This window comes from Schistocerca nitens, chromosome 3 (assembly GCF_023898315.1).
Source record: "Schistocerca nitens isolate TAMUIC-IGC-003100 chromosome 3, iqSchNite1.1, whole genome shotgun sequence".
Lineage (NCBI taxonomy): Eukaryota > Metazoa > Arthropoda > Insecta > Orthoptera > Acrididae > Schistocerca > Schistocerca nitens.
Genome location: NC_064616.1, coordinates 694,097,632 through 694,112,971, shown reverse-complemented (window position 1 = coordinate 694,112,971; position 15,340 = coordinate 694,097,632). Strand labels below are relative to the sequence as shown.

General features: G+C 38.6%; 1 protein-coding gene across 6 annotated transcripts in view; it reads left to right on the top strand.

Moving 5' to 3' along the window:
* The window catches only part of LOC126248661 (rho GTPase-activating protein 190), a 325,162-nt gene that overhangs the window by 71,687 nt on the left and 238,135 nt on the right, over positions 1 to 15,340 (top strand). For all 6 annotated transcript variants that reach the window (XM_049949876.1, XM_049949875.1, XM_049949878.1 and 3 more), the window contains 2 exons: positions 12,107 to 12,293; positions 12,374 to 12,489. In XM_049949876.1, the coding sequence (XP_049805833.1) occupies positions 12,107 to 12,293; positions 12,374 to 12,489 (303 nt within the window). The remainder of the gene's footprint in view (positions 1 to 12,106; positions 12,294 to 12,373; positions 12,490 to 15,340) is intronic.

Here is a 15,340-nt window from a genome sequence, read left to right as displayed (position 1 = left end):
TATCCATCTGCACATACACAGACACAAGTAGACATTTGTAGTTTTGCCTTTACAAATGTCTGCTTGTGTCTGTGTATGTGCGGATGGATATGTGTGTGTGTGTGTGTGTGTGCGCGAGTGTATACCTGTCCTTTTTTCCCCCTAAGGTAAGTCTTTCCGCTCCTGGGATTGGAATGACTCCTTACCATCTCCCTTAAAACCCACATCCTTTCGTCTTTCCCTCTCCTTCCCTCTTTCCTGATGAAGCAACCGTTTGTTGCGAAAGCTTGAATTTCGTGTGTATGTTTGTGTTTGTTTGTGTGTCTATCGACCTGCCAGCACTTTCGTTCGGTAAGTCACATCATCTTTGTTTTTAGATATATTTTTCCCACGTGGAATGTTTCCCTCTATTATAATTAAATTATAATAGGCTGTTGCAAAGGAGCACGAGGATGTAAAGAGCAACTGATAATAGATGCAGAAGTGACATATCAAACTAAAACTAAACAAAGGTCGCTACACTACGCATACACTGATTACCAAAAAGCTTTTGATAGTGTACCCCACTCATGGTTACTACAAATATTGGAAATATACAAAGTAGATCCTAAATTGATACAGTTCCTAAACATAGTAATGAAAAATTGGAAAACCACACTTAATATCCAAACAAATTCAAATAATATCACATCACAGCCAATACAGATTAAGCGTGGAATATACCAAGGAGACTCATTAAGTCCTTTCTGGTTCTGCCTTGCTCTGAACCCACTATCCAACATGCTAAATAATACAAATTATGGATACAATATTACTGGAACATACCAACACAAGATCACACATTTGCTATACATGGATGATCTAAAACTACTGGCAGCAACAACTCAACCAATAACTAAATATAACAGAAGTATTCAGCAGTTATATAAATATGGCTTTAGGAACAGACAAATGTAAGAAAAATAGCATAGTCAAGGGAAAACGCACTAAACAAGAAGATTACATATTGGATAACCACAGCGACTGCATAGAAGCGATGGAAAAAACAGATGCCTATAAATATCTAGGATACAGACAAAAAATAGGAATAGATAATACAAATATTAAAGAAGAACTAATAGAAAAATATAGACAAAGACTAACAAAAATACTGAAAACAGAATTGACAGCAAGAAACAAGACAAAAGCTATAAATACTAATGCTATACCAACATTGACCTACTCATTTGGAGTAGTGAAATGGAATAACACAGACCTAGAAGCACTCAATACACTTACACGATCACAATGTCACAAATATAGAATACATCACATACATTCAGCAACAGAAAGATTCACATTAATCATAAAGGAAGGAGGAAGGGGATTTATTGATATAAAAAACCTACATTATGGACAGGTAGACAATTTAAGAAAATTCTTTCTAGAACGAGCAGAAACTAGCAAAATACACAAAGCAATCACTCATATAAATACATCGGCTACACCACTGCAATTTCATAACCACTTCTACAACCCTTTACATCACATAACATCAACAGAAACGAAGACAGTAAATTGGAAAAAGAAAACACTACATGGCAAGCACCCGTATCATCTAACACAGCCACACATCGATCAAGACGCATCCAACACATGGCTAACAAAAGGCAATATATACAGTGAGACGGAAGGATTCATGATTGCAATACAGGATCAAACAATAAACAGCAGATATTACAGCAAGCATATTATTAAAGATCCCAATACCACAACAGATAAATGCAGACTTTGCAAACAACAAATAGAAACAGTAGATCACATCACAAGCAGATGTACAATACTAGCAAATACAGAATACCCCAGAAGACATGACAATGTAGCAAAAATAATACATCAACAGCTTGCCTTACAACATAAACTTATAAAACAACATGTTCCCACATACAAGTATGCACCACAAAATGTACTGGAGAATGATGAATACAAATTATACTGGAACAGAACCATTACAACAGATAAAACAACACCACATAACAAACCTGACATCATACTCACCAATAAAAAGAAGAAATTAACACAACTAATCGAAATATCCATACCCAATACAACAAATATACAAAAGAAAACAGGAGAAAAAATTGAAAAATACATCCAACTGACTGAGGAAGTCAAGGACATGTGGCATCAGGATGAAGTTGACATTATACCAATTATACTATCAACTACAGGAGTCATACCACACAATATCCACCAGTACGTCAATGCTATACAGCTACATCCAACTTATATATACAACTGCAGAAGTCTGTAATTATTGATACATGTTCAATTACCCGAAAGTTCCTAAATGCAATGTAACACATACCGTACAGTTAAAAGGAAGTGACACTTGATCAAGGTCCGTGTCACTTTCCATTTTTAACCAGACTTAACGTCTGAGAAAGTAAAGAAATAATAATAATAGAGTATAAATATAGTAGGAAAGTTCTGGTAGAATGTAAATAATTTTAGAACTAAGGGGTACCACTCACTGAATAACAGAAGCATTAAGTCATTAACACACACACACACACACACACACACACACACACACACACACACACACACAAAAGAGAGAGAGAGCTTCCTACCTTACGGAATCAATCTTTTCTTGAGCTGGAGTGGGATGGGGGTATGTTGGGTGGGGCAGGTAGACAGTGAGAGACATGGGAGGCAGGATGAGGGTTTGAGGAGAGTAGCTAGTGGCTCAAAAGAAGGCAGCTGGTACACTGGCTAGGAATGCAGGAGTGAGGGATGGCAGATGAACAAGCTAGGCATGTGGTGCACAGATGCTGGTGTTAGTGGGGAACAAAACATGATGAGGTTGATATGGAGATGTGAATTGGGAGTGTGTGCCATGCGTGTGCATCTCCTTTGAGGGGGAGTTATATAAACAAATTGGCAGCACTACCATGGCAACTTCCTAGCAAATCTTTTTATGGGCCATCTAGAGGAAACCTTCCTAGCCACCCAAATCCTTTGTCTGATTCAGGTTCAGTGATGATATCTTCATGGTCTGGACTCGGGGCCAAGAAACCCTATCCTCATTCCTCCACAACATCAACACCTTTTCTCCCATCTGCTTCTGCTGGTCCTCCTCTACGTAATATGCCACCTTTCTGGATACTGACCTCCTCCTCTCTGATGCCTCCTTCCAAGTGTCTGCCCATATTAAACCCACTAACAAACAGTCCTTGTATTTAAACAGCTGTCATCGCTTCCACACACAAAAATCTCTTCCATATAGCATGGCCACCCATGGATGGCATATCTGCAGTAATGAGAACCCCCTTGCAAAGTATGCTGAATGTCTCATGAGGACCTTCACAGAAAGGCCCCATATCTGAAACCTAGCCCACAGACATATTTCTTGTGCCATATCCTCTCATACGTCTAATCCTCCCAGCACCCCCAAGAATCATCTACAAAGGACACCCCTCCCGCCCCCCCCCCCCACACCTGCCTCCCTCAAAAAAATAAATAAATAAATTTAAAAAAATCAATCGCCTAACATCACCCTTGACATCAACAGCTGAACCATATCTTTCACCAGGGCTTTGATTACTTATCGTCATATCCTGAAGTAAAGGACATCTTATCCAAGATCCTTCCCACCCCTCTTAATGTGGTACTCCATCACCCACCCAACCTACACAATTTTCTAGTCCATCCCTATGCCATTCCCAATCTCAGTCACTTGCCACAGGGATCATATCCCCATGGAAGAACCAAGTGCAAGACTTGCTCAATCCACCCACCCAACACTTCCTATTCCAGTCCTGCCACAGGCTTATACTGCCCCATCAGAGGCAGGGCAGTCGTGTCATATACCAAATAAGCTGCAATCACTTCACAGCTTTTATGTCAGTATGACAAAGAATCAGCTGTCCACTAGAATAAGTAGCTATGGCCAAACTGTGGCCAAGAACAAAGTTAACCAACCAGTGAAACAACATGCAGTTGAGCACAACGTACTTGATTTCAATTACCCCTTCACAAAATGCACCATCTGGATCTTTCTCGCTGCCACCAGCTTTTCTGAAATACGGGTATGGGAGTTATCCTTGCAACATACCCTTTGCTCCCACAGCAATTTGCGCATCATTGTCAGGTATCCCACTGTCACCACACCCTCCACCAACTGTTTCCACTTCCTCTGTCCTATTAACACCTCCCAGTTCACATTTGTATGTCACTGTTATCATGTGCCACTCCCTATTTGCTCCAGCACCCGTGCTTCACATGTCTAGCCCATACACCTGCCTTTCCTCCCTCCTGTGTTCTTAGCCAGCAAACTGGCTGCCTCCCTTCAAGCCACTAGCTACCTACTGCAACCCCTCTTCCTACCTCCCACCTCTCTGCCCACCCCAACTGTGACCTTACCCTGAGTGCCAAGCTGCAATCTCGACATTGTGTTCCAGCCAGCATCATGTAGGGGTGTGTGTGTGTGTGTGTGTGTGTGTGTGTGTGTGTGTGTAACACACTTATCTATATCATCAGTGAAATATTTACTGTGTGCATTCTACTTACTCTGCTTTTATGTGGATATCTAAATCCTGCTCCACTCACCATTGTCTCCTTCCTTCCATAATTAGCACAATTTAGACTTACTGAACTTTTACTTTGCAGTTGCTTGCACCTTCCATTGTCTTCTCTGTCAGCATTGTCACGTGTTTCTCATTTTAATTGTCAATAAAATTAATGATTTTAACAGCAAATTTTCACTGTGTCCCACAAAGGTATTTTCTGCAATCACTCTTTGTGATCACTTTCCTTATTTGCACTGTGAGGTAACATTGTGCACAGCAGTTAAATTTCTGTCGTGCAGGATGAATGAAATGGCATAGTGTTGTAAGTCACTGGACTCGCTCTGGTAGAAGTGGGGTTCAAATCATCTTCCTGACATTTTGATTCAGGTTCTTGTGGTATCCATAATTGCTCCGTTGAAGAAGATTCTTCTGATTGCCTTTACCACCATTGTCCTAACAAAGTTTGTTCTCCAGCACTAATAACACCTTTGTCAACAGTATGTTAAATCATGAGCTTCAGGGCCTGATCATGGTGTTTCCTTTTTTATGCTCACAATGTGCTGCCAAAGGTGAAAGTTATGTTACATCGTACCATATGAGGATCAAACCTAGACCATAAATTGCAGTTTCAAACTTATCCTTGAGCAAGTTAAAGAAGATAAACTGAAAGCGGGCAATGGTAGACAAAATTTGTTGACTATTTAATAAAATGATCAATAACAATTTATAAATTAGATTATTTAGTGAAAGGAGGTATGGATGGGAAGCTTGTAGCAAAAAGTATAGATATTATTTTGGTACAAAGAGAGCTTATGGAAGCAGGGGAAAGAACTATAAGTGCTTCTGATGAAATGAAATGTATTAGTGGGCTGAAGTAGAAAGCACTTAAAGAAACTTGAAGGAATGACAGATCAAATCTCTCATAGTAAGCAGCTTTAATGATTTTGTTGGTGGTGTAAATTAGATTTGTCATATTGCCCAAGTTAGTATTTCCAAAGAAAAATTTTTGGCACTTTAGAGAAGAACTCATATGAAGGACTGAAACTGATTTTTCGCATGGTTGGTTTGTTCATTGCTCATAACGCATCTTGACCAATAACAATGAAAAAGAGAGAGAAGTGAGAGAATGATTTGACTTTTGCATTAACACCATCTGAATTATGAACAATAAAAATTGTACATCTACTGGCAATCTATGTACTAATATTTAATTTAATCCCACATAATTTTTGAGCCAGAATTATAAAATGATTGCACCAATTTCCAGGCATTTCAAGAAATCTTGTGCTATGTGCTTACAGTTTCTTTCTCGGACTGCATGTTTGGAGCCTTTCAAAATTGTTTGCATAAAATCTGAGAGCTCTGTTAGATTTTGAAATATCATGTCATTTTTATTTATCATTATCTAATGAAAAAACTGTTTTTTTTCACTTTTATTGAATTTACCATTAGTTATTGAGAAAATAGTTGCAAGTGCCTTCATGGTTCATTTTAGCTTAGCAGTAACTTTGTTTACTTTCTGGTATTGCACTGTAGTGCCTGAAAATTTTGTATCATAAATACATGTTAGTATGAGTGTATCAACACAACTTCTGATGCATGTTCATCGTACTTAACTTTTTCATATGCATTAGAAGTTGTCAACTTATTAATAATTGAGTATTTTATAACTCCCAAAGAGCAATTACTTTTCATCTAAATTTATCTGTTTGGACTTGTAACACATTGTGTGCATGATATTATCAGCTACTTTATTCCAAACTGTATTTTTGTTATTTACTGTAGTTTCTCAGTTCATTATAACACTCAATGTGTTACGTAAATCAAGTCTGTTTTTCATCTTTTGAAAAAAAAATTGAATATAATCACTGGATAAATGAAACTAAATTTCTTAAAACTATTACCTAGCAGTACATAAGTTTACTGTCTTTCAAGATGCTCTTTTAAAATAATGAAACATATCACCTTATTCTTTGGGAAGGTAAATATTCCTCACTGATAATGCATAGACATCCTTTTAACATCAAATGAAACACCTTTCTCAACTTTTTTAAACTGCTTGAAGGTGAGAGTAGAAAGAAGAGTTATGTGGTAGCAATAACATATATGAAATGTATTTAAGATGTAACTTGCACACACAAAATCATGTTTATGGATTGAGATGGGATTGTGAGTGAGCAATGTACATTGCTAACATATTTTCCTCAGCTTTATCTAAATCTTTCTCCATCTTGAAAGGTGATGCCTTCAACAAAAACAGAATATTGGTTTTTTAAATCTGTCATTAAGATTATGTTTTTTGTTCTTCAAGGCTAATTCTAGACAAAACTGTGTATTTAGTACTGCAAGCTGATTTGCCCAGCACCAGCATAGACAGTGTATATATTCACAAACCATCTGTTTGCTCTTTGTCCTTGGTAGTCAACTTTCAAAATTGTCAAGAATGTGAAAGATTCTCTAAGATTGGGAAAGAATCTTTGGCTGACATTTGTTCAATGATTTTTCTGACATTTCTCCAGCACAAGTGGCTGGCATTCTCAAGTATTCACACTCCATGGGTGGTGGCAGAACTCGGTTCGATCCCATGGCTTGGGATTACATGTACTCCGCATACTAATGTCTATGAGGGACACCTGCTCAGTCATTATTGCTGTAACTCCTCCATTGTTATTTGCAGCACAGGGATCCAGGATCTGTTTATCTTGAGGCTTTCTCCTTTCTTGTCATATTTATGCATTTCAATGGTTTTCCTGAACAAATGGGCATGATAGCTCTCCTCCACAGCAAGAACCTGTGTGTCAACCAATTTTGTTATGTTGTCAGTTTCACACAGCACCTGCTCCTCCATGGCCAATCTTTCCATCTTTCCCAGTTTGCAATACCATTTATGTTCGATGATCCTAGTATTGATGGATCATCTTGATTCCAACATTGACTTTTCCACAGGTACACAATTTGTGGTTTACTCCTGACATTGTTAGTAGGCCAATCTGAGACATTCTCTGGTTTTCTTGGTCAATTTAGATCATCTTTACACCATGTTTCTAGTTCTGTTTATCTCCCTGCAGATGTATGGCAGATGGGCTGTACCAAACATTTCTGCTTCTGACGTGTCTACTTTCCCCATGTCTGGTCTTATATAACTAGTGAAGTATCCATTGTTCTTTGTAATGCATTCCAGGTGTTGCGTCTCACATCTGAGGTGCTGTGGCTCACATATTTGTCTTGCACAAATTACGAGCATATAAGTTGTCCTCTTTTCTGGCCTGGTAATGGTTTAGAAGTTTGTGCAGTTCCCCAACTGTATGTGTCAGTTTTGAGTACATGCTGTGGCCAAAGTTTTCACCTTTCTTCATAGCCACTACATCTAGAATTGGTAGCTATTTATCTTTTTCTACTTCCGTAGTAAATTTAGTGTTGGCATGAAGGATTTTCAGATGCATTAAAATATCATCGAGTTGTTCCTCACTGTGGCTCCAAACAGTGAAAGTCCGTATTTACCCGAATCTAAGCCGCACTTTTTTCCAGTTTTTGTAATCCAAAAAACCGCCTGCGGCTTAGAATCGAGTGCAAAGCAAGCGGAAGTTCTGAAAAATGTTGGTGGGTGCCGCCACAACTAACTTATGCCGTCAATTATATGTAGCGCTACACAGACATGCTTTGTAGGCACAAAGATAAATACTGGCACTAAATCCTCTGCATCAGTAAATAAATTAAAAAAAAAAAAGTTGGAAGACAAGCTTTTTTTCTCCGCCCCGAGTTTCGACCACTGCATTTTCATACATTATCCAACGAAGTAAATACAAATTACGTATTGTTCATCTTCGAATGTAGCAGCATTTCAATGTACTACGAAAATCCGACTGGCAAGACTGTTTGGGATGTTTGTCAATATGGCCAACTCTACGTTCTGAATTTTTTCCTACCTGTGAGAAGAGATGGTTGCTAATAGGAACTTCTATGAGTTGTGAATCACATGCAGTATTCTCTTCACCATAAGAATAATAAGAATATAAACATTTTGCCATGTATTGTTATGTGTTTGCTGCTCTCTCATTTAAATCATATCTGCCTAATAAACTACGAAACTAGAGTGAGACAACAGCAAACGCGGAAGAATATACATGTCATGTCATGTTTATATTCGTATTATTCTTATGCCTAATAGTGATACAGTCAGAAATGAAGCACAGCAATTGACTAGATTTTTAAATCTAAGATGACTCTAATTTCTGTGCAGAATGTAATGTAATAAAGAGGTGTCTGCAAAGATTTTCAAACGGAGAAAATTTTTCGCTAAACTCTCGTTCAGAACATCTTCTATCATACGCAGTGTATTATTTGGTTCTTGTTGTTCATTATCAAAGAAAGCAGCAGTGTAAGTAACAACAAATTGCAGTCTCTTGCCATTGTTTCGCTAATGAGACGATTCCTCTCTTTTTTTTTTTTTTTTTTAATTGTAAGCGGCGGTAGTGCGCACAAAAGCAAGCCATACTGCGAGCCACGACAGGCCTTAAACACGCACTATCAGAATGCGACAAACAATGCATGACACAGTACAGTAATGCATTTTCAGCTTAGAGTGACGTAAACACCTATAACAAAGAAAACGGCGCTTATCAGATCAAAGAAAAGTAAGCAATCAATTCAAACCAGACGAAGCAAGTGAAAAAGGGAGGGTACCCGTACAAATATGGACGGAGCGCCTGTCGCATAGCAATGGCTACCTGGTAAAGCTTAACTGCTAAGGTTATGACTCGAACCAAACTACTGTAGCTGTATCGTCATTCATTCGACCTAAATTGTGTCTCATATTACAATGGACCAACTTTGTTCCGATTTGGAGATGCGGCCTAAAACTTTTCTCTCCCCTTGAATTTAGAGTCTCAAATTTCAGGTGCGGCTTAGATTCGGGAAAATTTTTTTTTCCTTGATTTTGAGTCTCATTTTTCAGGTGCGGCTTAGATTCGAGTGCGGCTTAGATTCGAGTAAATACGGTATCTATGTACTTGTGCTGTACCTCAGGTTTACAATGTGCTATGTCTAGCACATGTCTTTTGTAATGCTCTATGAATAAATTGGCAACTGTCAGATTAAATGGAATATCCACAAAATGAAAGTTGGTTAAAAGAATGGAGTTAGCAAGTGTTTCTGAAAGGATTTTGGACATTTGGTAACACAAATGATATAGATTGCAGTCCTGATGAATGAGCACAACATTTCTGCCAGATTAAAATGTATGATGCAAAAATTAAGATACCATATTTGGGTTTGGTAAAGTGGTAATTGTCTTTTGACATGAGTCACACTACTTACACACAAATGCTGCAGATGCCATTTTTTATTGGTAACTTTGCTGTGAACATAGAATCTTAAAGGACTCATGCAAAATATTGTCTGTCATCTTGGGAGGCAGCTTGTGTTATATAGAGGGATAACGGGAATTAAATTTTACTGAAATTGGTGAGTTATTGAAGGAAGTTTTGGTATCTCTGCTCAACTTGGGTCCAGAAAACAGATGATATCAGTGCACCTGTACCAGTGAACTTCTGGTAACTCTTTTGAGTTCACATAAACCTAAAACAGCAGTTAACAGTTTTTTCAAAGAGCAAACTGTTGTTGTAACCAAGCTTTGTGCCTGAGAGAGACTTGACTTGCTGATGACTCACCAAGACTGAAGTTATATGCTACGGGAGCTTGGAAACTATGGAATTGTATGAGAAAACTGCCTTTTGAATTGTGAGGAATGTAGGAGATGTAAATGTGCACTGTTATTAAACTGTAAGAAGCTCTGTTGATTGAAATGTCATTCTTTGTCCAGGATTTCTTGTTTTAATAATGGCTTCAAGCAGCTATTTTTTATGTGTGTAGATCTTGCAAGAGTATACTTTCACAGCTCCTCTTGCTGGCTTAGGACAACTTTAATACTGCAAACCCTTTGTTTGTAAGTAGGATGATGATTGCTTGTTGTTGTCACAAAAACATTTTTCTGATACAGCAGTTAAAGTCAGAATTTCTGCTGTTGATCTTCCACCCTGCTTTTCTTTCCCATTGGTTAATTATGTTGGAATGATTTATGAATCTGGCCTCTGTGCATAAAATAAGACAAAGTTGGGCTTTGTTCTTGCGTATCTAACTGTGTTGAAAATTTCTTACAAACAGTGCTTTGTAATATGTGTGTGACAATAGATCCACACTTACCAAGTAGAAGTGGTACTGAGAATCAAGCAGGCATTTAGAAATGGCAAAAAATTGCTTCACTTATAGAAAAAGCCACATTTCAGGGATATTTTAGCTGTGATCTGTAAACAAACCTGGAATTAATGGTTGTTGGATCAGGGTCCGACTACAGTTTGTTTGTATAAGGGACAGTCAAATGAAAATGAGACATATGAAAAAAGCTAAGTAAATTGCGTAATATTTCAAAAGTAATCACCATAACAGTTAATACATTTAACCCACTGTGAGACAAGATGGTCAGTGCCTTCATGGAAAAATGTTTCCAGTCATATATGGATCCATGATTGTAGCTAGGTGTGCACTTCTTCGTCCAAAGCAAATTGACAGCCATGAATGTCTTATTTCAGGGCTCTAAAAATGTAGACATCACATGGGGACAGATTGGGACTCCCAGTGAAATGTCTGCAGCGTTGTTGAAACAACAGGCATGCCACCTCCAGGAAAGTTGTGGTGGCCTTTTTCTTTGTCTGCAAGAGCCCACTGCTCATTGACTTTCTGGAAGATGATGCCACAATTAACTCACAGTGGTACATGGTCACTTTGCAAAAACTGTAACATGCGTTCAGGTCCAAACATGCAGGAATGTTGATGGGGGACATCATTCAGTGGCAGGCGAATGCCCGCCCACTTGTTGCCTAGATTGTTTCGACTGCACTGAAGAAGTTTCACTGGGAAGCCCTTAAACATCCTCCATATAGTGCCAATCTCTCCCTATGCAATTTTCATATTTTTGGAGCCCTGAAGAAGACATTTTTGGACATTGATTTGCTTCGGACAAAGAGGTACATGCCTGGGCACAGTCATCGTCCCACAGGCAACCACAAACATTGTTCTGCGAGGGCATTTACCATCTTGTCTCACAGTGGATAAATCTATTAAAGGTATGGTGATTACTGTGAAAAAATGAACAGTTTATTTACTTTTTCCATCTGTCTTATTTCCATTTGACTGCCTGTTATACATGAAATTTACGTAGCCACTGCTTCTTCGGTTGCTTCTGTTAAACTCTGACCTTCCTTCCTTCTACTTACTGTGTATGAATTGCCACGTATAATATTTTTCACACTGCTGCACTCCTTTCCTTGTAGTGTGTGAAATGTAGGTGTAGAAACATTATAGATATGTTCTTATGTTATCGAATTTCATTCCTTATTTTCCATTCTGTAGGCTTTCTCTGGTTTTCCGAAATTGCTTGCTCAAATGCTGAATATTTTTCTTATCTGAGGCCTTAGCTGGTGCAGATTTGGGCCTTTGTCTAATAGGAGTATTTGTTTGTAATGGTTGAGGCAAGAGTTCAAGGAAAACCACAGATGCTGATTGTGTCATCTGTTCGGCAGGTGGAAGAAGCAGTTCAAGCAGTTACTTGAGGACACAGGTTATGTCACTCCAGGTAAACTTTTATCAGAGGTCCAGGTGCTTTTTATGGGTCGAGAATGTTTTGAGGCTCTGTCTGAACAAGATCGCCAACAAATATATGATCAGCACCAAAAAGAAATTGTGGAGAAGGCAAAGCACAATTTCCAGGTATGTCTGTGAAGGTTTAAATTTAAAATTTATATATTTGTTGTGTCACGTGTACATGTTCTGTATTTATCTAATTATAGGAACTACTGTTGGAACATGCAGATTTATTTTACCACTTCAAAAGCATTGCACCTACTGGAACGATAACACAGGCTGATATTAAGGAAATAACTGATGCTTTGCAGGATGACTCCAGGTACAAAGAAAACCATTTTTATAGTATTGAGTTAGTTGCATGTCTTGTGGACTACAATTGTAATCTCACATTAGAATGTAGTATGTTCATGTAACAAAGTTTCTCATCTCAAAATATAGCTATATGCTGACATTTTACGTGATTGCCTTTAAAAAATTTTTGAAATTGAAGTCATGTTATGATTTTGTGTTTGAAAATTTTTTATTATTATCTGTCACACTATTCACACCACTAGTTACGGGGTTAAAGACTTTTATTGCTGAATGCCTTACTCCTTTCTGTACCTCAATGAAGATAACTGAAGGATAGTGTACATCATTTCTCCTTCAGGTATTATACACTGCCTGACAAAAAAGGGAAACACACAGAGGGGGAGGAGGAAATGAAATAACACTTAATGGGGTGAGAGGTTTTGTGATATTACTTCAGTTTTTGCAAAATCAAGTAAAATTCAAATAGAATTTGATCCACTTTCAGTACCATGTTGCTTTCCCTCTGGCCTAAATGCATCCACTGATTTGGGGGGGGGGGGGGGGAAGAGTGTTATAAAGCCATTATATCATTTCCTGACAGAAGCTATCATACATCTAAATGGTCCTTAATATCCAGGCAACTAGCACTCAGATGGAGTTGATGTTTGAGCTGCATGTTCAATCATGTACTGATGTGAGGGTCTTGCTGGCCACAGGGGTATCTCAGTGTCAGACAGACAGTTCATAGAGACTCTTGCCATTATCTTGCTGAAAAATGTCACCACGATACTGTTGCATGAGAGCAACTATCAGGCGTGACCTGAAGTCATACTCAATGGCTGCCCACACCATGACTCCAGGTTAATACTACTTTACACTCCAAAACAACGGAAGAATGGGACACTGTCCTGGGGCGCCGCCATACTCGCCGATGATGGTAGAGCAGTACTGCAATTCATTGCTGAACACAGTGCACTGCCATTCATCAGCAATCCATGCTTGCCTATCAGTGCTCTACTCCACACACAGCTGTTTATGTTGTTAATGGCAGCCTACACACAGGATGGTATTTCCTTAGTCCAGTTGCCACTAGTGTATGACCAATGGCGTGTGATGACGGGAGGACCTTACTTGTCCTTGGGTTGTAGGCACAGACATGAAGGGGTTACAGTGTGCTTGGTGCACAGTACTGTGATCCTCCCTGGTGGTTAAATGTGGTCGACTGGAACCTTGCTGACCAGTATTCTTGCCCTCACATTCCCATACAGTCCAACATTGGACCACTGTCACATCCAAATGCCCCACAAATCTGGATATTGTATGATTCAACCAACAAGGCCCCTTTCAAACACTGTTAGGTGCTGATAATGCTGTCTCATATGATTTTGCAGGATCTCCACATCCTTCACAGTGATGACTCAACATCTGACACAGTTTGCACCCTTTATATACCCTACCAGGCCTGGTAACAACACTTAACACCAACAACACTAATGTGCATCTGTTGCCGTTCTACCATTCATGGGGTATAGGAATTCTAATAATTTGTGCAGTGTTATGGAGTGTTATGTATACACAGTTACATTGATTGTAGATTTATAGTTTCAGTTTGTGAACTTCGTATAAGCCGTTGTTCAGGTGTTTCAGAATTCCAACTCTGCCATCCCTTTACATATACTCGATTGGGGGATTTGTTGTTGACAATATTGATTAAGTCAGAAGAAACGGCAACAGTAGTTCATTGAACTTGAGATTGGAAATTACTGTGACCATTTAACTGCTCTGGACATGTTAACGCGCGCACCTTTGTACCTGTCCCTGTGTGCTCTGAACATGTTTACCAGTCCTCCTACCTGGTACTCTGAACGTGTCTACGGGTAGACACATTCAGAGTACCAGGTAGAAGGACTAGTGGCACGCATAAACACATCAGAGCTCACAGAGGCAGGTACAAAGGCACGTGCGTTAACATGTCCAGAGCAGTCAAAAGATAAGTAAATCGAAGTATATGCTGTCACAGAAAATTCTGTGAAATGGCTGTAGTTACATTTCTCAGATAGAAAACAAAGCCATTTCGTAGTTGTTAAATTTTTAAAACAGCCTCTATATGCAGTTCAGCAACTGAAGTAGGTTCCCACTCAACATACTCATTAAGTAAGAGGACATGGAGATAGAAAAGTTGGTGACTCGTAATTATGGCATAAACCATTATTGCAGTGTGTCCAGGTACATCACACCAGTATGATTGCCCCCACAAAGAAAAAAATGTCCAAAGATCTATCACAAATCACATTCAGTTTAGGGAAATAGTGGTATTCCTTTGTCACATGATAATTTTTCTGTCACAAATGTATATTTTGTGACAATTCATCTTGACACATTAAACTTGGCTTCTTCACTAAAAACCAATTTCTGTGGAAAAAATCTTCCTCCCCATGTCATTGACTGTGTGTACAACAAAATGTTTTGTACCAGAAACAAATTTTTCTTTTTGTTGAAGTTTCTGTCTTGTACCTGATAACAACTTCCTGCCAAACCATTAAAACAGATTCTTACGAGATACCATTCAGATTACCAGATACCATGCAGAAGTTACAACAGACAAAACAATTTGTGGCCATGTTATGATGATGCTGATGCCAAGATGCACACTGCAACTACCAGGCTGGAAATTACAAAGCAAAACCTCATGAGATTCTGTATCAGTTAGTCTATTCTTTCGCTGTCTCTTTTAGTAGCTGACAGATTCTGATTTAATTCCCTTTTCTTCAGAACTAATGCAACAAACCTTAGCACTTTAAAATCAAAACGTTGTTTATTTGAAAGCTGTAAAAAAAAAAAAAAAAAAAAAAAAAAAAAGCCCAGTTTTACAGTTAGCG